This window comes from Schistocerca americana, chromosome 4 (assembly GCF_021461395.2).
Source record: "Schistocerca americana isolate TAMUIC-IGC-003095 chromosome 4, iqSchAmer2.1, whole genome shotgun sequence".
Lineage (NCBI taxonomy): Eukaryota > Metazoa > Arthropoda > Insecta > Orthoptera > Acrididae > Schistocerca > Schistocerca americana.
The window spans coordinates 536,335,612-536,360,057 of NC_060122.1; the positions used below are offsets into that span (position 1 = coordinate 536,335,612).

Genomic DNA, 24,446 nt, shown 5'->3' on the forward strand with positions numbered 1-24,446 from the left:
TGATAATTAAATCAACACCCTGGGTGCAAATAGGTGTTGCTATACATCATTGGGGACAGTTGAAAATGTGTGTCCCAACTGGGACTCGAACCTGGGACTTCCTGCTTACATGGCAGATGCTCTATCCATCTGAGCCATTGAGGGCTTGTTTGCAGCTAGGGGGTCGATTTGATTATCATTTCATTCTAGAGAAGCTGCACGGTCATCAATGGTATCTGTTCTTTCGGGAACAGATACTACCTTCATATATAGGTCTGCAAGTTCATTGACAAATGAACAGTTTTTATACTTATCCTCAAAGTTTAAATGTAATTTGTTTTTTATGTGCATACTTTCATGTAATTGGCATGAATCACGCTGTAGGAAATATTGTAACCAGCCACAAGTTTTTTTTAAAATTATTTTATTGTGCCATACTAGTTTCGAGCTTGAGCCCATCGTCACACAGTAGCATTTACTTCTTTGCAAGTTTTACATTTGAAGGCAACACTACCATCTGAAGATTGGCTCATGCCCTAAACTAGTTTGTTGTTGTTGTTGTTGTTGTTGTTGTTGTCTTCAGTCCTGAGACTAGTTTGATGCAGCTCTCCATGCTACTCGATCCTGTGCAAGCTTCTTCATCTCCCAGTACTTACTGCAACCTACATCCTTCTGAATCTGCTTAGTGTATTCATCTCTTGGTCTCTCTCTACGATTTTAACCCTCCACACCGCCCTCCAATGCTAAATTTGTGATCCCATGATGCCTCAGAACATGTCCTACCAACCGGTCCCTTCTTCTTGTCAAGTTGTGCCACAAACTCCTCTTCTCCCCAATTCTATTCAATACCTCCTCATTAGTTATGTGATCTACCCATCTAATCTTCAGCATTCTTCTGTAGCACCACATTTCGAAAGCTTCTATTCTCTTCTTGTCCAAACTATTTATTGTCCATGTTTCAGTTCCATACATGGCTACACTCCATACAAATACTTTCAGAAACGACTTCCTGACACTTAAATCTATACTCGATGTTCACAAATTTCTCTTCTTCAGAAACGCTTTCCTTTCCATTGCCAGTCTACATTTTATATCGTCTCTACTTCGACCATCATCAGTTATTTTGCTCCCCAAATAGCCAAACTCCTTTACTACTTAAACTGTCTCATTTCCTAATCTAATTCCCTCAGCATCACCCGTCTTAATTCAACTACATTCCATTATCCTCGTTTTGCTTTTGTTGATGTTCATCTTATACCCTCCTTTCAAGACACTGTCCATTCCGTTCAACAACTCTTCCAAGTCCTTTGCTGTCTCTGACAGAATTACTATGTCATCGGCGAACCTCGACGTTTTTATTTCTTCTCCATGGACTTTAATACCTACTCCGAAATTTTGTTTTGTTTCCTTTACTGCTTGCTCAATATACAGATTGAATAACATCGGGGACAGGCTACAACCCTGTCTCACTCCCTTCCCAACCGCTGCTTCCCTTTCATGCCCCTCTTTAATGAAATTAAATTAAAAAATAAATAGTTAATGAAATGATTTTGTTTTCAAATGTTACCTTTTTTAAATTGTTTTTGTTATTTGCTCTTTCTTTCATTCAGTACGTACGAACTTCATTGTAGAACCCCTTATTTACGTGTGATAATAAAATTTCATTTAGACAGAATTAAGTACATTTAAAATTACGTGGACTTAGTCAACCCTCTCATGCTGATAAATTCATATTAACTGATTAAGAATATTTAGTTGAGAATTAAATCTTTTACATAATTCAGCCTTGGCACACATTTTCTAAATGCAGTGTTTTTTTTTTTTTTTATATATATATTTACTGAATTCTTTCCCGGCGTTAGCTATGGAACACAAGACTGTCTCTATTAGCAGAAAATGGTTAAATATTGCCAAGCCGACGTTTAATTATCATTGATAAAACACACTTCACTATACGTTTAAGTTATTTGAAAGAACCAACAAGTTGTTAAATTTGAATGTTAACTATCTGCCTATGAATGCACAAATGTGAAACTAGTAATAAATTCCGTCAGTCTCGGGATCGCTGTAAAAGAAAAACATTTTCTTGATTCACTGCTAATTTTTATCTGCTCCCGATTTACGGGTTTGGTTAATTTTTCTTAGCGGAACAATTTTTTAAATGTGCCACCGCTGCAAATCGTTCGGTCGCGGCACAGCCCAGCAACACCAGCGATAGCGATAATTGCTAAAAATGCTGAAAATTCCTTAAAAAAATATTATAGATGACATGGGCAAGCTAATTTACATTAGTAATACACACTTTTGATAAATTATAATGTATTTAGACCACAACAATAATTCAACTTACATTAGTTTGTAATTTCTCCTCTAATGGCGGCTAACTCTAGATACAGACAAAAGAAGTCTACCCATTTATAAAATGCTACGTCACAGGTTCCCCTCTCTCTCAGCTCTCGAGGAAGACGACAAAGAATGCACACTATGTATTCCTATTTATACGACTCTCAACCATTATTGTCTCTTTGCAATCTGCGGCTGTATTTTACATTTTTCTTATCGCAGATATTGACACATTTCGTAATTACATTATGAGTATAGAAATATTACAATCATAAATACATCGAGAATATTACTACAGAAAATATTACAATAATAACGAATGTCCTTTACACAAAATTAAATAATATTTTTTGTTAAATAATTACAGTATATACAAATTGCTTCATAGTGGCGTATATAGTACAATTAAATTTTAGTTTATTAATAGTGTGTGTGCAGCCAGGGAATGTTACACCTCGACTCTTATAACTGCCATCTGGTTTCTGTACAAATTGTAAATAGCCTTTCGCTCCCTGTATTTTACCCCTGCCACCTTTAGAATTTGAAAGAGAGTATTCCAGTCAACATTGTCAAAAGCTTTCTCTAAGTCTACAAATGCTAGAAATGTAGGTTTGCCTTTCCTGAATCTATTTTCTAAGATAAGTCGTAGGGTCAGTATTGCCTCACGTGTTCCAACATTTCTGCGGAATCCAAACTGATCTTCGCCGAGGTTGGGTTCTACCAGTTTTTCCATTCGTCAGTAAAGAATTCGCATTAGTATTTTGCAGCTGTGACTTATTAAGCTGATAGTTCAGTAATTTTCACATCTGTCAACACCCGCTTTCTTTGGGATTGGAATTATTATATTCTTCTTGAAGTCTGAGGGTATTTCGCCTGTCTCATACATCTTGCTCACCAGATGATAGAGTTTTGTCAGGACTGGCTTTCCCAAAGCCGTCAGTAGTTCTAATGGAATGTTGTCCACTCCCGGGGCCTTGTTTCGACTTAGATCTTTCAGTGCTCTGTCAAACTCTTCACGCAGTATCGTATCTCCCATTTGATCTTCATCTACATCCTCTTCCATTTCCATAATATTGCCCTCAAGTACATCGCCCTTGTATAGACCCTCTATATACCTCTTTCACCTATCTGCTTTCCTTTCTTTGCTTAGAACTGGGCTTCCATATGAGCTCTTGATATTCATACAAGTGGCTCTCTTTTCTCCAAAGGTCTCTTTAATTTTCCTGTAGGCAGTATCTATCTTACCCCTAGTGAGATAAGCCTCTACATCCTTACATTTGTCCTCTAGACATCCCTGCTTAGCCATTTTGCACTTCCTGTCAATCTCATTTTTGAGATGTTTGTATTCCTTTTTGCCTGCTTCATTTACTGCATTTTTATATTTTCTCCTTTCATCATTTACATTCAATATTTCTTCTGTTACCCTAGGACTTCTACTAACCCTCATCTTTTTACCTACTTGATCCTCTGCTGCCTTCACTACTTCATCCCTCAGAGCTACCCATTCTTCTTCTACTGTATTTCTTTCCCCCATTCCTGTCAATTGCTCCCTTATGCTCTCCCTGAAACTCTGTACAACCTCTGGTTTAGTCAGTTTATCCAGGTCCCATCTCCTTAAATTCCCACCTTTTTGCAGTTTCTTCAGTTTTAATCTACATTTCATAACCAATAGATTGTGGTCAGAGTCCACATCTGCCCTTGGAAATGTCTTATAATTTAAAACCTGGTTCCTAAATCTCCGTCTTAAACCAAAAATTGTTCATAACCGGAAAGTAGGTTTCTAATTTCTTTGTTAAATCACAAGTTGCACATTAAGTCAAATTAATGTGGAATGGTAACATCAATAGTATCTTTTGATTAGTGAATGCTGTGCATGCTTGTGCCACATAAACAAGACTTCAGTCTTCTCTGAGCACCTTTACACCTTCCATTATATATATTCCACCAAGAACTTTCCATTGCCACACAAAACAAAAACTGAGTTGTTTGTGCAGGTGGTTTAATTGAGACATTTTCTATGTATTGGATTGAAGAGAAAAATTTAAGGTAAATTTTGAGTCATTTTATGTGGTGACTTAGATTCGAATGCAATGTTTACTTCCAACATTAACTTCACTTGTGGTATTTTTTGTGTAGTGGATGCCTGGTTCACATAAGTTTTTCTATGACCACATGCTTCATTTATTATTTTGATTACTTTGATGAGAGTTCAGTCGACATTATAATGCATATGAGATTGTAAAGGTGTTAGCATTGTTGGTATATGTGCAAGCAGTGTTTTTATGTGCTTTATCATGAAGTAGTTGATCTGTAATACACTGCAGAAAATGGAAATACTTCCTTATAAGACCTGAAATGTTTTGCTGTGTAATTTTAATGTCTCCATTACAAAATGTGTTATTTAAGTGACATTTGTTTATTATATGTTCCAGTTGCAGCAAAACATAAAGAGACAAAGCAGTTCTACACTCTCTACAACACGTTTGATGACACTAAACTATATACAAGCAAGGAACTAACACTGCTAAATTCAATACTTGACAATTACACAGAGTAAGTAACACATTGTACACACAAAAGTAAATATCTAAAGCTTATTACAGACTTTGCTAATTTATCTGTAAGGAAAAATAACTTGTTCCTTGTGTATTTCTTGGGATTTTAAAATATGTTGCAATCAACATTATAGCAAAGACATAAGAAACAAAGTGTATTGATTGAACAAACTTATTTGTAGGGCCATGTCATCCCCTGCTGGTAAAGAACAGTTCATGAAGCAATTTGATGCAATTGTTGAAGGAATTAAGCAGAATAAAGCAAAGGTGGGTCACATGATTCTGTTATTAAATTGTCATTTTTATCAGATGACATAAGTTAAAATATGATAGATGACTAGCTTAAGAAAATGGGCTTCTTTTAGCCATGGAATCAGTTGTGTGCAACTACTTGGAATCTGGCTAATTTCTTCTTTTTCATGAAACTGTTTCCATAAAATTATTTAAATCACAGCATTGTGTACCTTTTACTGTGTGTAATGTAACTGTTACAGAATTTCCTCATGCACTGTGTGTATATCATCAAGTGGTTGTAGAACATTAAATGTTCGCTACTGAATGATTAATATTTATCCACAGGGTTCACATCCCAGTTTTAGTTTCTTCTGAACATATAGGATTGTCCTTTATTTACAATATATCATATACCTTTGCATCCAAGACAGCTCCAAATGCGAGATAACTCCCCACTGTTCAACAAGGGATTATAGAAAAACATCTATAAACATATTATGTTTATTTTGAAAACTTATAAATGGTTACCTTATTGCAGATAACTGGAGGAGACAGTAAAAGTACCGGTACACAGGCAATAGTCAGGTATAGACATGCTTTAGTCAGATACAGATGCCACTTCTCCTCTTCACTGGAATGGTCAACAGAATCTGCAGTGTCACTGCCATTGTCATGGTTATCGTGCATCCTATAGTAGATTGTCTTCACTCCCATCTAATTCGTTTGTTACACAGCACTTTTTAAAGCCATCCACAATGATGCACTGGATATGTATGTCCAAGCAGTCTGAATCCTCTCTACAATTCAATTGCTATCCAGCTTTGTCAGGTGGTCTTTAAATAAATGGCTTATTCATCACCACATGACGCACCTGTAGTTGCAAAGTCCTGTCTCCTGGAATGACAAAACGATCTGTATTTAAGACCACGATTCATGCCTTCGCTGCTGGTGTCAGATGCCACTTGAAAACATCACGATTAGCATTCCATGATTCTTTAAAAGAGCACCTGGCCTCCTACTCCAGGCTGTGGAGAGCCAATCTATAACTAATTTGGCACCCATCCCTTCCTGTTGCAACAGAGTTGGCAGCTTTTCCTTCAGCATAGTTTTACAATTGAGGATGATGTAGGGTTGCATCTTTGTTCCATCAGCAACCACAAAGAACATCACAGTGATTCGCAATTGCCAATAGTGCAAAGCAATACACTTTGGCACCTTTCTCTTCAATTGTTGTACAGTTCAAGTAAACAGGAGTCTCGTCAGTATTTCCAATTTGCCCTAAGAGATCAGCACATTCCTGTCTCAGTCTTATAGTGTGTCGCTGATACCAGCTTCTCTGCATACGATTCTCTGAGTAAGGGATGTTTGACATTGCAGCACAAGTCCATTGCATCACACTATCTTTGTACACCTCCCAGAGCTGGCTTTAAATTGGACACTGTGTTGCTGTGACAGTTTATGTACTTTTATTTTGTTTGGTATCATAGGAAACTGCCATTCCTTCTTTATGTTTCTTGCGCATAAATGCCACCATTTCCATTGCAACATTTTTGAAAAACCCACTCTATGGGTGACTTAAAGCTTTTTCAGGCATTCTTTGTCCTTTCACCACCAGACATTGACTCCTGTGACTCCACACTTCAGCGAAGTTGAACAATTATTTGTTGCTTCTGCATGCCAAATAAACATGATTTTGAAATTTGTGTTATAGTATGTCTGCATCCTGTTCAAAAGTTTAATGTTGAACCACACTGTTCCACGTCACACAATTTAGAAGTGGGATCTCCAAAGTCAAACAACAACTGATAAAAAAATTGCCACAAAGAACACTTCCTGCTATCATACAACAATGCTTAAAGTGCTTGCTTACGCTGAGGGTTAAAGTGGTAGGCATGACAGAGAGTAGAGTTACAGATTACTGGAACCTCGAGGTTATGTTCAGTAAAGAAATGAAAGTCTCCACATTGTATTCTGCAAATACAAGACGACCCCCTATTGGGCGCGTGAAATTTTGAGAAAAACCCGTGTCTTGGTTTTGGAGAGATGCAGTATTTAGTTTCCAAAAGCTGGATTAGGACTGCAACTGTAATAATCCAGAAGATGAATCACATACGACAGAACATTGAAATTTAGACAAAGTAGGGTTTACATTTGTAACAAGTATTTGTTAGATATATTACCACCTCCTGTCATAACAGGTGTAACATGAGATGCTTTTTTTCAACAAAGTCATGTCTAAACTCTCTCGCTTTTCATTGCCCAAGTGCATTTTCCATTTATAATTACCTAAATGTAGACAACACATTTCATTGTAACTTTCCTCCTCTGTAGCCTTAAATTCACAATGGGAAGCAGAGCAATAGTGATGTCAATGGTAATGATTTCCATTTTTGATTAAAGAAGCTTCAAAAGATTCTGCTGTACTGACTGCTGACAATATAACATGTTCAGTTCTAAATTGATGAACAATCTGGGCCTCTATATAAAAATGTTCGTGAGTTATAGTAGTCACAAAATCAACCAAAGCTGCCTGCCACAAAGAAAAATGCTACAAAATTTATGAGATTGCTCAGTTTTTTAAGAAAGCAATGCAGACTCGTTCTTTTCTCACAACTTGCCTTCAAATCTTCTGGAAGTATGGGCTTCCAGTTAATGCATCTTTCCAAAGTGCTTAGTTTAGGTTCCATGAATTGCCTCCATGGAAGTGTTTTCAGGAAGATTACATAGGCTTGGAGGTGCAAAATATGATTCACTTTTAAGCATAAGTGGGAAACAAAATAATTCAATCTGGAACTCCTCAAGAAATGTCTGTACTGTGAAGGTTCTGTGAACAAGTACGTTGTACTACAGCAAGATCTCATACGAATCCACCATACACTGCATCTGGATTCTCTTGTAGTACTTAGTAAGGCATTCTTCAACAGATTAACTGATGTGTTGTCTGAGGCTTTCCCAGTGGACTAGTTTTAGAAATAGTTCTCAGGTGAGACATTGGACGTCATTGTGAAATTTCTGCAATATTTCAGCAGTGCAACTGACAGACATCTTTGGATGTGACAATTGTGCTGTGACTGAGGCCTATAAGTTATGCTAGTCTAAGTAGAAAATGCATAGGCATGAAGGCACCAAATTTGGTGGTCAATAATGATGATTTCCTGATGAGTAGCAGGAAAGACAGCTACATCACCTGTCAGATGATGACCCAAGAGCTTCAGCAAATGCACAAAGGCTGTCACCTGTACTGTGCTCTTCTGTCAGCTGTCCCAGTGCTTCCTGTCAGGAGCTCCATGCCAATGTTTATGTTCATGCATGCTGGCATGTGACCATTGTCATCCAAACATGTAAACATGTATGTTAGCACTGAAGCATTTTCCCTTGTGTGACCAGTAGCTCTCTTTTGTCACTTTGACCCACGTCCTCAAAACCTCTTCACTCCTGCAATTAGTTTTGTAAACCAACGACGACGTACAGAATGAAATTCTAAGATACTCTGCTGTGGGCAATATTCCACACGTCTCTTCCCTGTTGATGTTTCGAAATCCTGTACCATCTTTACCTGGCAGCAGTAAAAATCACCGTAATTCCCTTGTCTATAGATTTCATCATCTGGGCTGAAACAGATACATTCTCATCTTCCTAAATGCCTCGTTTCCATTTTGTGCACATAGGGAGTACAGTACTCGTAAGCAAAATGCTTCTTAATTCTTTAGCTCTTTCAGAACGTGTTAACACGTTGTCTGTTTGTTTGCGTAATGAATGTAGGTCATTCAAAAGCAACTGAAATGCCCAGGTTCTGGTCAGCTGTCAGCTCCCCAAGTAAAACTGTGTCCAAGAACTGCTCCCTATTCCTTACCCCACTGACTCAGCTACTGAGCACAGCACAGCAAAACCGCAAGCATATAATGGGCAAGTCTGATGATGTAAAAATAGACTGTGTCTTGCAGTCACACACAATCATTGTGCGTATCTGGCCAAGGAAGAAAGAAGTTACAATAGCTCTCAAACTCTAGATACATTTCAGCATGCGCATAAAATTATTTGTGTCATGCAAAGTAAGATGATGTAATTAGGTATGTTGATCAGACTATTCACAATTTTAAGTAGCAAATTCAGCAAAAAGGAATTGTGAATTGCAACTGCAGATTTTTTTCTAGTTATCCTGAACTGTATTTTAAGCTGCCATTAAAATAGTGCCTATTGTTTCAAAGTCCACAACTGGATTCCAAATTGGTATTAACTTTAGACAAGTCATTGTTTCTCGTATGAACATATATCACACTCTCATCTAAAATAAAAGTGTCCCACATAATTGCCTTTTGTGACACGTAACAATGTTAAGACAAGAGAAATGGAAATGGTGTTTGTTCAGTATTTGCTTCGCAGGTCGAGCGACGGCGTGCAGAAGAACGGCAGCGAAGGGATCGACTCAGCCAGACACTACTAGGGCTTGTAGATCAGCAAAGACGTTATGTAGCAGCAGTGCGGCAACTTACCATAGAGTGCCGGCGCAATGAGGTCCTGCTAGCACAACTTCGTGGTGTCTGAATGACACGCATGCAAGGGGGGGGGGCTCACCCATTTTATTTCTTAAACACAGGTAAAAAGGTTGGTAGGCAAAAGCAAATTTAAAAAAATAATGCATTAGATAAAAACCTAGGCACTAAAAGTTTAAACATTTTGAACCATGCAATTAGTACCGGAATAATAGAAGGCAAGTAAAGGGGAGTTTCAATTGTGAATACCATTGTAATTCTGGGAACATTATCACTGGGCATGCACTCAGTGAAGTTATTTTATTTATGTAATATAATTCTCTCCATTGACCCATATTAGTTTGTTTTTTGTGAACCTGAAATATTTCCTTGTTACTGTGCAGCATGAAAACTGTAAACACATACATGTTTTTTAAAGGTCATTTATAAATGTTCAGTTAATTCTCAGAAGCAGTTTGTTCCAAAAATGTTGCTAAAATGCCTCAAATAAAAGTATGTTTACCAATTACCCTTATGACTTTATTGCTCAAGCAATTTTTTTTTTATGCTACGTATATGGACATATGGCAGCATATGAATATATTAATGATAGTTGGGTACAAGTGGTCCTTAAAATATAAGCAGTCCTATAATAGTGAGATAAAGATTACCAACATTTTATGTATTTAGAAGTTGGGAAAGTTTGTCATTATGGATGTTTTTCTTCCACAAGCCTCAGACACATGAAATATTTTGTGATGTCGATGAATTTTGGTAAAATTGTGTTTCACTCCTAGGGACAGTTATCTGGTACAAGGTGGAATGAAAGGGATATCAATAAGGAAGACACTGAATTGACAAGCCTGGATGGACCCTGGCTTGGATCACTGACATTGTTGTGGTGTCAGAATGAAATTTTCCGAGTGTGGCTGGTACAGGACACCGAGAACAAGACAGACACTAGCATGCATTCAGAAGTTAATGATGTGGAATATCGAGAAAGGATGATAACAATGCCTGCAAAGGGCAATTGACCAAATATTGCATAGAAAAATGCTGAACTTAATTCTGATGTACCTTTACAATAAATGATAATACTAAATTGTGAATCTCAATACCAAGTCCTATGCAGCACTTTTCCAACAATAAGCAAACTGTAGTTTCTAATTGTTAAGATTTCTATGTGCAACGATTACAAAAAACACTTTAAATTATCCTACTGGTAAATCAAAACTGCTAAAATCATAAACAATACATCGAACAGTAGCTGAAACGTAGAGTGAACACATACTGACAGATTTACTAAATTAGATGGATCCAGAATATTGATGTGTTGATTAAAACTGACGAAATTAAGCTGGACTAAGAGTTCTCCACATTTACACATAGTACAAAGTCAGCATGTAATGTCCAATACCCTTCTCCTAAATGTATTAATAGGCTTTGATTTCATACACAGCTATTACGTACATAACATATTTACTCATATATCTTATTTTTCACAGCTGTGCATGACAGCACCATGTCACATGTCCACTAATATTTATTGTAATACATATGTGATAATGTTTTGTAAGGTCAGAAAGTGACCAGTGTGATGAGACACACATTCCAATATGTACAGTGGTAACAAAAATTTGTAAGAAGTTGTGAACATAAAGAATTTAGTATGGAAATTCGGCAGCACCATTGGTGGACAGTGTGCGTCAGATGAGCATCAGGAGCTTTGCTAACCAAAACAATTAAATAGCTTAAAATTGAATGGATGATAGCTACTTTCAAGTGCTGTAAATTTTTTCAACTGATGAAAGACTTAAGCTTTGCACGAGTGAAGGACTTAAAGGCATAAGTGGGAAGTGGGACTTGGTTATTGGTTCTGCTTTCACAGTAGCTTATTTAATTGGGAATCTGCCAAAGCTTATTAGTTAATAACACAATCTTAGCTACAATGTTATTTCTTTAACTTAAATGAGAAAATCCGCACAATTTTCATTACCTGAATTAAGGGCATCACATCTTGTATGTTTCAAACTGAATATATAGGATTCTAACTTACTTTTGCCACTCTATTGGCTTTATTTATTTACTTGTTTCTACAATTTTGCCATTTATTCCATTTAACATAGCTTTGCACAGTAGTGAAATAAGGACAATAAGCTGTTCAGGCAAGAAGAGACAAAAATGTGTTGCAGAAAATTGCTGAAGACTGGATGGATAGATCCAGTAACTGGGAAAATGAAATTTATGGCACAACTTGAATAAAATGTGGGATTTGTTGATAGCACACACATTAAGACACAAGGACTCATCAGTTTGATAGTGGAGAGTAAACAAGAGAGAATGCAATGGAGGAATATGGTAGGTAAGTTCATATGAGGGAGAATGAGCAGAAAAGGGAACATTTTATCAACATCAAAAGGGAGACAAAGTGAATCCTAAGAGCAGAGAAGAGAATAATCTAACCAGTTTGCTAGAACAAGTTGAGGCAGAGAGCCAAAACAAGAACTCAAGGCAATTCTTCCAATACATAAAAAATCAGAAATGTGGATTTCGGAGCCCAACTTTTTTCATAAGAGATAAGAATGGCAACTTAATAAATGACAAGGAAAGAATTTAAAAAGATGGAAAGAATACTTCTCAGAACTGTTGAATCGCACAGACCAAGATGAGATATTACCTGCAAACACTACGCACAAAAGGAAAAATGAAGAAGAATGCGAAGTTAGTGAAGAAGACGTGAAGATCACAATCAAAGGACTCTGAAACAACAAAGCCCCAGGGGAGGACAGAATAACATCAGAATTAATCAAGGAGGGAGTCGAGAGCTTACACTTAGAGATATATAAACTGATCCAGTTGATATGGGAGAATGATACACTGTCAGAAGAATGGAAAATGGCTATAATATGCCCAATATACAAGAAGGCAAGCAAAATGGAATGTGGTAACCACAGAGGAATCGTTGAATGTAATGTATAAAGTGCTGTCCATCATTATCCTCAGAAAATTGCAACCATTCATAGAGAACAACATACAGGAGTACCAAGCTGGCTTTCGACCAAACCGATCGACAATAGATCACATTTTCATGTTTGAAAAACACTGGGAATATGATAAAGATATCTACAACCTGTTTGTCGATTTTCAATCTGCATATGACAGCACCCGAAGCGTGACTTCAGAATCCCTGAGAAGCTAGTGAGAATGGTGAGAGCTTGTATGGAAGGGCCAAAGGTAGCAGTATGTTTCCAAGGAGCCACATCAGAAACATTCGAGACTGAGACAGGTCTCAGACAAGGGGATGCTCTCTCATGTGTTCTGTTCAATGTCATCTTAGAAAAAGTAATAAAAGAGTGTAGGCAACAGGAATGGGCTGGAGTAGAGATGGACGGTAACTTCAATTGTCTCGCGTATGCAGATGACATAGTAGTACTAAGTGAATCAAAGCACGAGTTGAAAGAAATGTACCAGAAAATGGACAATTACGCACAGAAGGTAGGGCTCAAAGTGAATAGAGACAAAACAGAGTTCATGCAATTAGGAAGAAGACGAGCAGGAAGAATTTCTTGATACAGATGGCAAGAGGTTCAAGAGAGTACACCAGTTCAAATACTTGGGATCTTGGTTCACCACGGACAACAACATAAAAATGGCCATCAAGGAAAGAATAGCAGTGGGAATGAAATGCATGCATTCCCTCAGACGCTTGGCTCTAATTCGATCTCAGTGAACACTAAGATGAAAACCTACAACACAGTGATATGCCCCCCAGTAATGTACAGTTCAGAAACATGGAGCATGACTAAGCGAGAAAGTGAAAAACTATTAATATTTGAAAGAAGAGTAATGAGGAAGATATGGGGACCAGTTTTAGACAACTGAGAATGAAGGAGGAAGAAAAATGAGGAAATCTACCTTCTGATGCAACAACCATCTATCCTACAGAAGATAAAGAGCAAAAGAATACAATGGGTGGAACATGTAGCCCGTATGCCAGATGGAAGACAGGTGAAGATGACACTAGTGGGGAATCCAAGCACCAAACGCTCCATTGGATGGATGAACTGGCGAAGGACCTAGCAACCCTGGGAATTGAAGACACCTGGAGGAACCGGGCCCAAAACAGGAAGGAATGGAAGCAGTTTGTGGTCTGCAGGGCCTGTGATCGCTGAATATCTATGTAAGTTCAAACAAACATATGAGGGCTATTCGGAGAGTAAGGTCCAAACAGGTGCAAAATGGAAACCACAGTGAAAGTCTTATGAAGCTTTGCGCAGTGTGTGTGTGTGTGTGTGTGTGTGTGTGTGTGTGTGTGTGTGTAGTACGTCTGTTGATCACATCACATTGCTCTTTTCAGTTCTGAGTGCACAGTGAGCATGTAGCATCTCCTGCCAAGTATGAGGGCCTGGTTAGATATTTCACCTGATGTCACGCAACTCACATAACCCAAATTTCCATCTTCATGACAATTCTTGGCTGCTCTCTGCAGGAGCAATGAAGATGCCCCTGCAGTGTTTCTAAAAATTGATTATTTTCATTGATACAAAAATAACTTTGACAGATAAAGTCTTCTTTTAAGTACAACATTTGATGCCTCAAATCACCACCAAAAATTAGTAACAACTTGAGTGTGTATGAATCTTTATTCATCAACTATAGCTAATACAATTTTTATATAAAATTTTGAGTAGGTATTATATAAAATTAACAGGTAAGGTAAAACAACTGGCAAGAAAAAAGTCATCAGCTATAATTATAACACGAATAAAATAAAAACAAAATAGTCTTTTGAATAAATAGTATTTTAAAAACATATCACAATCATAATACTGTTCTGATTTATCAGTCTTAATTGTACACATATAGTGGGTGAGGGAAAAAAAATTTAACCTCTGGTGAGCAGAGTGCAAGCTTAAAAGCTTACTTGTGAGGGCAAGGAACTTTGTCATGTTTAAACTGTGCTGTTATCCCCCTGAAGGCCACAAGGAACTTTAAGTACCATATTTTTAAACAATATTAATGGTAAATGCATACCACATACTGCTTACTTGGCACCTGTAAAAGACTAATAGTTGTACCTAATCACAACGTGAAAATGAGTTGTGAGTGAGGCTTGTTTATAGGTTCTGCAACAAGGTGAACTTACGTTGAACGACGGTTGATGCCTTTATATACAATGGTGCTCATTCACCATCCACAAGCTATTCGGACATGATACATCAATTTCCACAAATTAAAATTAGTAGAGTGGTGACCCACTTTAGTTCGTGACTGCTGTGTTTTCAGCAGTTACAAAACAGTGAGATAATTTGTGCTGGAAGAGCAGAAGTATGAATCTGATATGATGGACAGAGATCCAATATATGCTGAGAAACTGTGTCCTCAGTTTTTGTTCTAATTATTTTCACATCTTTGCTGGGATACATGCAAATTATGTTAATTTTTAATGCCTAAAAAATATGGCACCAGAGATATTAGAAGTTTTACTTTGCGCATTCGTATAGGGGGAAAAACACTACGAACCATTACAGCAGTACTGCACAAGGAATATTTACTGTACGAATGGCAAACGCTAAATGTGTCGAATTGCAATATAAAACACACTTCACTTTGCCACCTCTAAAACGTTTTTGTAACTGTTTGAAACTAAATAGTGGCCCATCACAAAGTGCCAAAGTGTTGAAGGCAAGTCTAACAGTGTAATGGAGGAAATGACAAAAAATTGAAATAAAATAGTCACTTTTTTAAAATGTTGGTACAACTTTTTTCATGTCTTTAAATCTGATCACTGAATTCTTACATCACTTGGAACCTACATAAACCATGCAGGTCCATTTCAGATTCAAAAAAGAAAAGTTATTCTTTTACACGCCCTTAACAGAAGACTACCTTAATCTGAAATCTCTCACTTCTCCATAAAATGTAAAACAAAAGGTCAACCTAAATCCATGAAAGCCTAAAGAAAGTTCCTTTGTCCCTTTTTCTTACACTATGCTTTATCAAATGTCATGTTGGCACTGTTTATTCACATGCCTCAATGTTATAAACATAAATAACCCGTGTGTGAAACTGTAGTTACCACACCTGGATAAATACAATGATTTTTGTAATACTTTAACTTCTTTGGTATATCACATAGTTAAGTGAGACTTTATTATAATAGTAATTTCTTTGATTTTTTTTTGTGGCCAGTAGTGCCCAAACAACAGTTTAACACCAGTAAGCATTACGTTCATGCCTCCACTCACCCAAATTCAAAACAGCACAAGTTTTTTTCTATCTTTTCCACATAATTAAATTTCAGATTAGGATTAACAACCAATTCCAGATGGTGAAAAATCTAAGATAAGCAAGACAATAATCTACAATATCATTTTATAGTAATACTGATATACAATAAATATTTGTAAAATCAATAGTAAAAAGCTTAAGGTATACCAGATACATCAAAAACTCTAGTCTCTCCACTTCCTACGTGGTCTGCCAAATTTGCTGTAACAACTTCAATAATTGATTCTGACTGAGCCTTGAGAAGACTAGCTATGTTATTTACTTCTTCCAAACACTGCGCCAAATCACGGGCATCCTACAACAAGTAATGACTTGTTAATAATTCTCTCTCCAATTCAGTGAAATACTTAGTACACAAACCAAAAGCACTTAGTTTAAATGTCTTATCTTAGAATGGTGTATGTGAAGTCCTGGCAGAATGGAACAATTGGACAGACAGTTTTAATGGGGATGCAGAGACAGAGTATAGGAAGCAGCTGCAGGACAGATTATGTCACTGGCATCATCCCCTACAATGGGGAAATCCAACCGTATCAAGTGCACTTAAATAAGCACACACCATGTAGCCAGCTTTACTTGAGGTGCAAAAGCTCACATGTACCCAGGTGCAGGTGGTATGCTACCTACCAGCGAACCCTGTTGCACTGTGTTCAGGACTCACTGTGTCGGTGTGCAAGTCATATGACCACTGCTGCGGGCATGTTGAGAACACTCGTCAGTTCATGAGCTACATGGGTCTAATTTTGAAAGCCTGTTCAAAGAGTTCACTACTTGCATATCAAAATTAATATTCAACACCACAGATCAATACTGTAACAAAACCTAGTTGTAGGAATATGACCCGAAGAGTTTGGTTGGGAATCATGTCTGGGCCTTCACCAATTGTCAAAGTAGCAATAACTAATGTTACACACGTTTTGCACGTGGACATTAATTTGTCATCACATTTATTGTAGATAATACAATGAGAGTGCAATAGTGAGCTCGAGTATTTTTTCACTAATTTTTCTAAAATGACCCAATATAAGCAAGTTGAAGCCGAGCTATTAAAACAGCATGCCTGCTCACATTTTTGGCAAAACCACAAAATTTCTTGGGGTTCTAAATCTAGAGGTTGCAACATATATCTCATAATCAAAATACCCCTAAAATGCAATAAAATCACCTGTTAGCATCAGTTAGTCAATCAACTGCTTCATCTCTGTGGGGACTTACTACTGAGCTTGAGTACAAGCATTTCTGACAACAATTTTTAAGTAGTAGTTTTTAAAATCAAGCTTTAGGAAAAGTAGGAATTTACACTACTCTATCAGAATTTCAAAATGCTCGCCTACATCACTCTCTTCAGGGTGATGGAGCATGGAGAAAGCGTCCAATCTTTATTACCTCAGTCTAGCATGGAAACATTTTAGGTTGAAATTAATGTAGTTAAAAACAAATGGTTTTGATACACTTTCTAACACAGAAGGTTAGAGATTTTTTTTTAATATGCAGAGTTCTAACTAATATATGGGAAACCTCTGATGAATATAGGACTTACAAAGATGAAAAAAAAAGTCATATATGCATACGATCAGTTTCTATTTTCTTAGTTACAGATACTTTTTTGTTGTTACAAGTTTGCATCATACCCATCTTTTTGTTTTCAAATTTCCAGTTTGGTTTTACAGTTATTTTTTTCTTTTCATATGTTTTTGTTTCAGAAAGTGTTAAGACAAAGCTTTCTTACACTTATCTTAACTGCCATGGTTTTGAGAACACAATCAATAGAGGAAGCTTAGTGTACAGTTCTTATTGGACTAGTGTTTAGTGTGTACTGAACATTCTTCTGCCACCAGAAATCAAACCAGGTATTTCCAAGGTGGACGCCACCAAATGAGCATGTGCTAGCAACCTCAGCTGGAGAGCAATGTGTTGTCTCTGACTTCCAGTCACGGGCATGATGCCTGCTCAGATGTATTCTTATTGGACTAGTATGTGCTGGACATTTCTGGCTAAAATGTATTCTAGTTAGCACATAACAGACATGCAGCTGATGTAAAGACTTGCAAATTGTCAGGCATATGAATCTAGACATTTGTATGCTGAAATTTTTCCTAATAGACATTTACTGAACAATAAGGCCTTTCAAAGAATATATGATGTGGAAGCAGCCTCTTTTGAGGAAAGGTTATTTCATTATAGAAGATCAAATAGTATTAGAACACCTGATTTAGATGATAGAGTACTTCATGTTGTGAACAATAACTGCAGCAGTATCAGAAAACAAGCAGAAACAGAATGTGAGTCATATGACAGTGTGGAAAGTGTTACGAGAGCAACTCCATTAGCCGTATCATTTTCAGAGTGTGCAAGATCTTACTGAAACAGAAAAGCTTTCTGTACTTGGTTACTGGGGTTGTGTGCTCAGGACCAACACTTTCTGTCCACCATATTATTCACTGATGAAGCAAAGTTTACCAGGAACGGAGACCAGAATTTTCACATTGTTTTGGAAATAGGACTTAAACATCAGTTTAGCATTAATGTATGGGGTGACAACAACTGGAGACAGATTAACTGGACCTTTCACTTTCCATGGAATACTTACGGGAGCATTATAGAGTGAAATTTTAAAGGAACATTTAAATATTTTGCTGGAAGACATTCCATTACACTTACATAAGAACAGGTGCTTCATGCAAAATGGGACACCACCACACTTTTTCCACAGGTGAGAACTATTTTAAGTCAGCATTTCCATTTATTAAATGGATTGGTCATGTGGCAGCAACATCTTGGCCACTTGATCACCTGATCTCAACCTGCTGGATTTTTATTTTTGGGGAGGTTGAAAGGACCTAGTATTTTCAAGACTTTTTATGAATGTTCAAATTTTTCGCTAGTGTCTTCAAGAAGGATTTCATGAAATACAGCGGACACCTGGAATATGGAGTGAATAAGACAATTCTTGATTCGGAGTTTACAAACCTGCTTTAAAGCTAATGATAAACATTTTGAGCATTTCGTTTAGCCATCAGAAGATAACAGTTGAAAAGAAAAAGTAATTGCTGAACCAATCTGAAAAAATACAGAAATGAAGCAAGCATGTAACAACAAAAACTTTTTTGCTTCTTTTTAAGTTTTCTATCCACCTCCCCCAGAAGTTTCCCATAGATTAGTTAACATCTTCTATAGTAGGTAATTAAAAGCACACAACTGCTACAAATTGACAGCTGAAAAGTAACATATATAAAAATGGAAGCTATAAACAAATTCTATATGCCAAACTCAAGTGCCCAAAATTATGAAACCTACTTCCAAGTGACTGGGCAAACCAATTCCAATTTTCACCATCAAGTTAGGTATATACCTACATTGTGAGACTATGTCGAAATCACTGTTATTTGCACTCTCACTGACTTTGGCACACTTTTCCTATTAAGTACTAAATTTAAATAATGTAAGGAGTAATGGTAACAACTCATCAAATAGCTGAGATGCTGGTGAGTCATCGACAGGCACATAAACAAGATTGGAAACATTGTTGGTTTTTGGATCAACTCGTCTTAATTAAAGCTATACGGTGTACACACGTACACACACACACACACACACACACACACACACACACAGAATAGAAAATGGCACCAAGGAGCTCATTCTGGCTGCAGGCCAAGGGAAGTGCACACAGCACACAATGACATGGAGGAGAGGATTGAGAGGGGAAAATACAACAGAGGAAGGATGAGTGAAGTTATGTTATGGTGCATGGGTGGAAATGAATGTGGGGCAGGGTCTAATCAAGTTTGAGAGAATGAGAACTACAGGATCAAAGTATGTATAGCAAGGACAATGTCCCTCTGATAATTCAGAGAAGAGAGTCCGCAGCTCCTGGTCTAGTGGCTAGCATTGCTGCCTCTGGATCAAGGGGTCCCAGGTTAAATTCCTGGCCGGGTTGGGGACTGGGTGTTTGTGTTGTCTTTATCATTTCATAATCATTCGTGAACATGGCTAGATTGGACTGTGTAGAGATTGGGACTTTGTCCAGGTGCTGATAACCACACAATTGAGTGCCACAACCACAAACCTATCACCATCATAATCATCATAGAAGGGAACGATCTAAATGGCGCAAGTTGTGAAGCAGCCACTGAAATCGAGCATTTTGTGCTCAGTGGCATGTTGTATTATTTGGTGGCCAACTCTACACTTTGCCACATTTTGGTGGTGGCTGTTAAGATGGACAGCTGTTGAATGGTTATGCCTACACTAAGGCTGTGCAGAAGTTACTGTGCAAAATTTTACCAGTGTGCTAAAATGTGATGGGGTAGCCTTTTAACTTACAAAGGTAATACTTGTACCTAAACTCAATATATTGATTTTAGCTATACAAACTGAATGTTTAAATATATTTAAATTTTATAATTAATCACTTATTGTTGTGAGAAATAAAATAAAAGGCAAGAAAAAAATTATGGACCAAGTGGGAACTGAACCCCACCTGCAAAACTGAGAAACAGCACTCTTATCCACTCTGTTACTGCTCCATTCCAAGATCTATTGCTCGAAATTTCCTCTACTCTATACACAAATCTTTCCAGAGTGTTTTATTCCCTCTGGCCCACCCCAGCAAAATATTTCAGAACCTGAAAGGTGTATCCACTGGCTTCTATTCACATCGTTTGAACCAAATCAGGGAGCCTTGTCCTAAGCCCTTCTGATAAATCTACATTTAGAAGAGATCTACCTAACTCTTTAAATCTCACTTTATCCTCCTGACGTTCACAAGTGAACCAAAACAAATAGAAAAAACAAATTTAAAGCTGCTGGCATTTCAGTACATAAGGCATAGTTTTCTATCAGAACCACAAAATCACTTGAGAATGGCCTAGAAGGCTGAAACTACTGACAATACACTCGCCCAGGCGTCATATTGGTTCTGGTCAAATGGGCTTGTCCTGAATGAGAACAAAACACAAAAAATGGTATTTAGCCTAAAGGACAGAAGTACTTCTAATAATCCCTGTTATATAAAGTTCTTGCGGGTACACCTACATGACAAATTGTCCTGGAAGCAACACACAAAATACATTAGTGTTAAATTATCCAGATGAATTTACTTGTTCAGATCATATGAAATGTGTACCAGAAGCTTATGTTAAAACATCTTATTTTGCACTTTTTCAAAGTACCTGTCATATGGTCTGGAGAAACTCAAGCCATGTTCAAAACATATTACTTCTGCAGAAGAAAGCAATCAGTCATTACATGTTCTCAGCATAAGGCACATTGTAAGCGTTTGTTCTCTGAATGTAAAATAATGACTGTTATAAATCTGTATACATTCCAAGTGTTAAGCTATACAAAAAAGAATCTACATGAAGCAAAATGTAGAAATAATATTCATGGTCACAACACAAGAAATAATAGTTCCATACAGATGCCATAACATAGATTATCAAAGTCAAACAATACCTATGGGCTAGTGGGCCACAAGCTATTTAAGAAGTTTCTGCAGAAGGTACAATACCTTCCAGATTGTGAATTTAGGAAAACATTAAATAAATGGCTTGCTGCTAACCCTCTTCTATGAATTAAAAGGATTTTTTTAATGCAACATGGAATTGTAAGCTAACAACTGACATGGCCAAATGGCTCTGAGCACTATGGGACTTAACATCTATGGTCATCAGTCCCCCAGAACTTAGAACTACTTAAACCTAACTAACCTAAGGACATCACACAACACCCAGTCATCACAAGGCAGAGAAAATCCCTGACCCCGCCGGGAATCAAACCCGGGAATGGGAAGCGAGAACGCTAACGCACGACCACGAGCTGCGGACTGACATGGCCAAACAGTTCTATTTGTTAATGTAATGATTATGTTATATGTATAGAAAAAAGTTGTCTATTGCTGTAAATGTCTAATGCAACAACCATTTTTAGCCTTTTGACATACAAGGGTGTAATCATAACTAAATTCATTATATTAATTTCACAATATAAACTGAACTGTTCAAATATATTTAATTTTTATAATTAACTGTTTAACATTCTGAGGAAGGGGAAAAATGTTGGTAGCAATAGGAACTAATCCCAGAACAATGAATTGCCACTCAGTGCAGGTAATCACTCGCCTATGGAGCTGTTACTGCAACTGCTCCTCAAACACCCGACCCCCACCCCCACCTCTCTTACTCTATGCTTGCACAATTTGTTACATGCAATTTCAAAGAAAAATAGTGACCCTGTGCTGTGAGCAACATAGCACTCGTAGTGCTGGAAGGGATGATGTCCATCAGAGTATGCAGTCAAAAACAGATAGCTGCACCCCTCCTTTGAGTTGATCGTAGTGTGGCTGACCATCTTCACAGGATCTGACAGTGCCTTCTGCTTCTAGTCAGAGAGAGTACTAAAAAACATGTTTTGCCTGTTTTACTTGCATACCACTACACATTCATAGAGAAATGACATAATTTTAGTGCGAATTTGGAATGCCTTCCTAGAGAAATGGTGTAATTTTTGGCTCACGTTCTAGGAGATATGGCATAATTTTAGTGTGATATTTACAGTGTGCTGTAGCACATCAGCAAATGACAACCAGCTGCCACTGCACATAAGTATAACCCATACAACAAGGGTGTCAATGTAGGTGTGGTATAAGGACAGACAAGAATATGTTGCTGATTCTATGGGCAGAAGAATACCATTGTGGGAGAAGCAAAATGAACAGTGGATAGGATGGCCCTCCTTTCTGTGTAAGATGATAAGCAGCCCAAGCCCTTGTGAAGGATATGATTGAGTTGTCACAGTGCAGGGTGATATTGACTGGTGAGAGGATGCTCCTCTGCAACTGAATCCTGAGGTTGGTCATAGGAACTATGAATATGGCAGAGGCAATCTCTTTACAGAATAGGTTCAAGGAGTAGTGCCTGTCTGTGAACTCCTTAGAAAGACCTTCAGTATACTGGAGGACGGACTGCTTGTACACTCCAAATGCTCTGTCAATGGGTGGCCAAACAAATGATTGGGATTTTGGGTGGCTAGGAACCTTTACTGCTTCTTTGTGTGAAACACACAAAAACAAATCCGTATCACAACCATGGGCACTGCTATGACACACTCCTGTATACCAACCTGTTAACTGGTCATCTACAGGAAACCTTCCCCTAAATACCCAAAATCTCAAACCACAGGTTCAATGATGATATCTTCATGATGTGGATCCAATGCCAACACGTGGATCCAATGCCAACACGTGAATCCAATGCCAACACATACTTTCCACAGTCTCAAAATATGCTCTCCCATCTGATGCGCTCCTGGCCCTCCTCAGTTCAGCGAACCACCTCCCTGGTCTTTGAACTAACCTCTCTAATGGCACCACCCAAACCTCTGTCCATACCAGCTGCACTAACCACCAACAGTACCAGCATTCTGTTTGCATTCCACACCAAAAAGTCACTATAATATAGTCTGGCCATCCATGGACAGTGAAACTACAGTGACAAGCAGTCCTTTGGCCAGCATGCTGAAAGTCTAAAGCAAAGATATCCAACCTTTTAGCTTACCTCAAATTAAAAATATTCAATTTATCTTAAATTCACATGAACAGAATAATTATTTCTTTTCTAGTTGTGTGATAGATGCTCACTTCTTGGGCCGGATCGATACTTGCTTTTGGATTCATGCGGCCCACAGGCTGCAGCTTGGACCCCCTAGTCTAAAGCCTTCTCACATGCATTAATCCACGTACCTAGTCTGCAGGCAGATTTTCCATGCCATAAACACACACACAGGAACTAATCCTCTGATCATCTCAAAGAACCCACTACAAAGGAGCATCTCCCTGCTCACACCATATAATTCCAGACATTTTGAACAAACCTCATTTTCTGCGCACAATCTGCCTTTAGCCAAACTGAACACACCAGTTTAGCATTCCTAACCTGTGCATTTCATTAAGTCTCTGTTGATGACTTAAACACCTCTACTATTTAGTGAGTTATTACCTTCACTCCTTACATTATCTAAATTGGCAGACAAAACAAGCAAAGCACCCAGAAGGGGTGGGGTGGGGGGGAAGTGGGGGTGGGGGGGTGGGGGTGGGGAACAAAAACCACAGGCTGAGAAGGTAGTGATATTTTTTCAGCGAATACAATATTGAGTCAAATTTACTAATAAGTTAGCAGTATACGCTCACTTATTAGTATGTCATTGCTCTCACTTTGGCCTGGAAGCACACATTGATTCATAAAGCCATTTTATCCTCTCCTGAGGCAAGCAAGAACTCTTGTAACTGGTCTTTGATATCTCTGATACTGGCACTGGGCAGAGTTTTCATACAAACTGGTACCACAAACGTTCCATAGGCGACAGGTCTGGGTATCTTGATGGCCAAGAGAGTACCTCAACATCATGCAGACACAGAGATATGTGCCATGTGCGGAAGTACATTGTTCTGTTGAAAATTGGCACCACAGTACTGTTGCATGAGACTTAAAATGTGAGGATGCAGGAAGTCAGTGGCATACCATTGTGCAGTTGGAGTTTCCTCGATCACTACCAGCCGTGACCTGAGGTCATA

General features: G+C 37.9%; 2 protein-coding genes across 3 annotated transcripts in view; one reads left to right on the forward strand and one right to left on the reverse strand.

The window, feature by feature from the left end:
• Nucleotides 1–10,112, forward strand: part of LOC124612862 (coiled-coil domain-containing protein 93) — an 82,419-nt gene extending 72,307 nt beyond the window's left edge. For both annotated transcript variants that reach the window (XM_047141293.1, XM_047141292.1), the window contains 3 exons: nucleotides 4,755–4,875; nucleotides 5,060–5,144; nucleotides 9,495–10,112. In XM_047141293.1, coding sequence (XP_046997249.1) covers nucleotides 4,755–4,875; nucleotides 5,060–5,144; nucleotides 9,495–9,656 — 368 coding nt within the window. In that variant the 3' untranslated portion in view covers nucleotides 9,657–10,112. The remainder of the gene's footprint in view (nucleotides 1–4,754; nucleotides 4,876–5,059; nucleotides 5,145–9,494) is intronic.
• A 4,095-nt stretch (nucleotides 10,113–14,207) lies between these two features.
• The window catches only part of LOC124612776, a 37,594-nt gene continuing 27,355 nt past the window's right edge, over nucleotides 14,208–24,446 (reverse strand). The window contains exon 5 of the mRNA XM_047141171.1: nucleotides 14,208–16,169. Coding sequence (XP_046997127.1) covers nucleotides 16,011–16,169 — 159 coding nt within the window. The 3' untranslated portion in view covers nucleotides 14,208–16,010. The remainder of the gene's footprint in view (nucleotides 16,170–24,446) is intronic.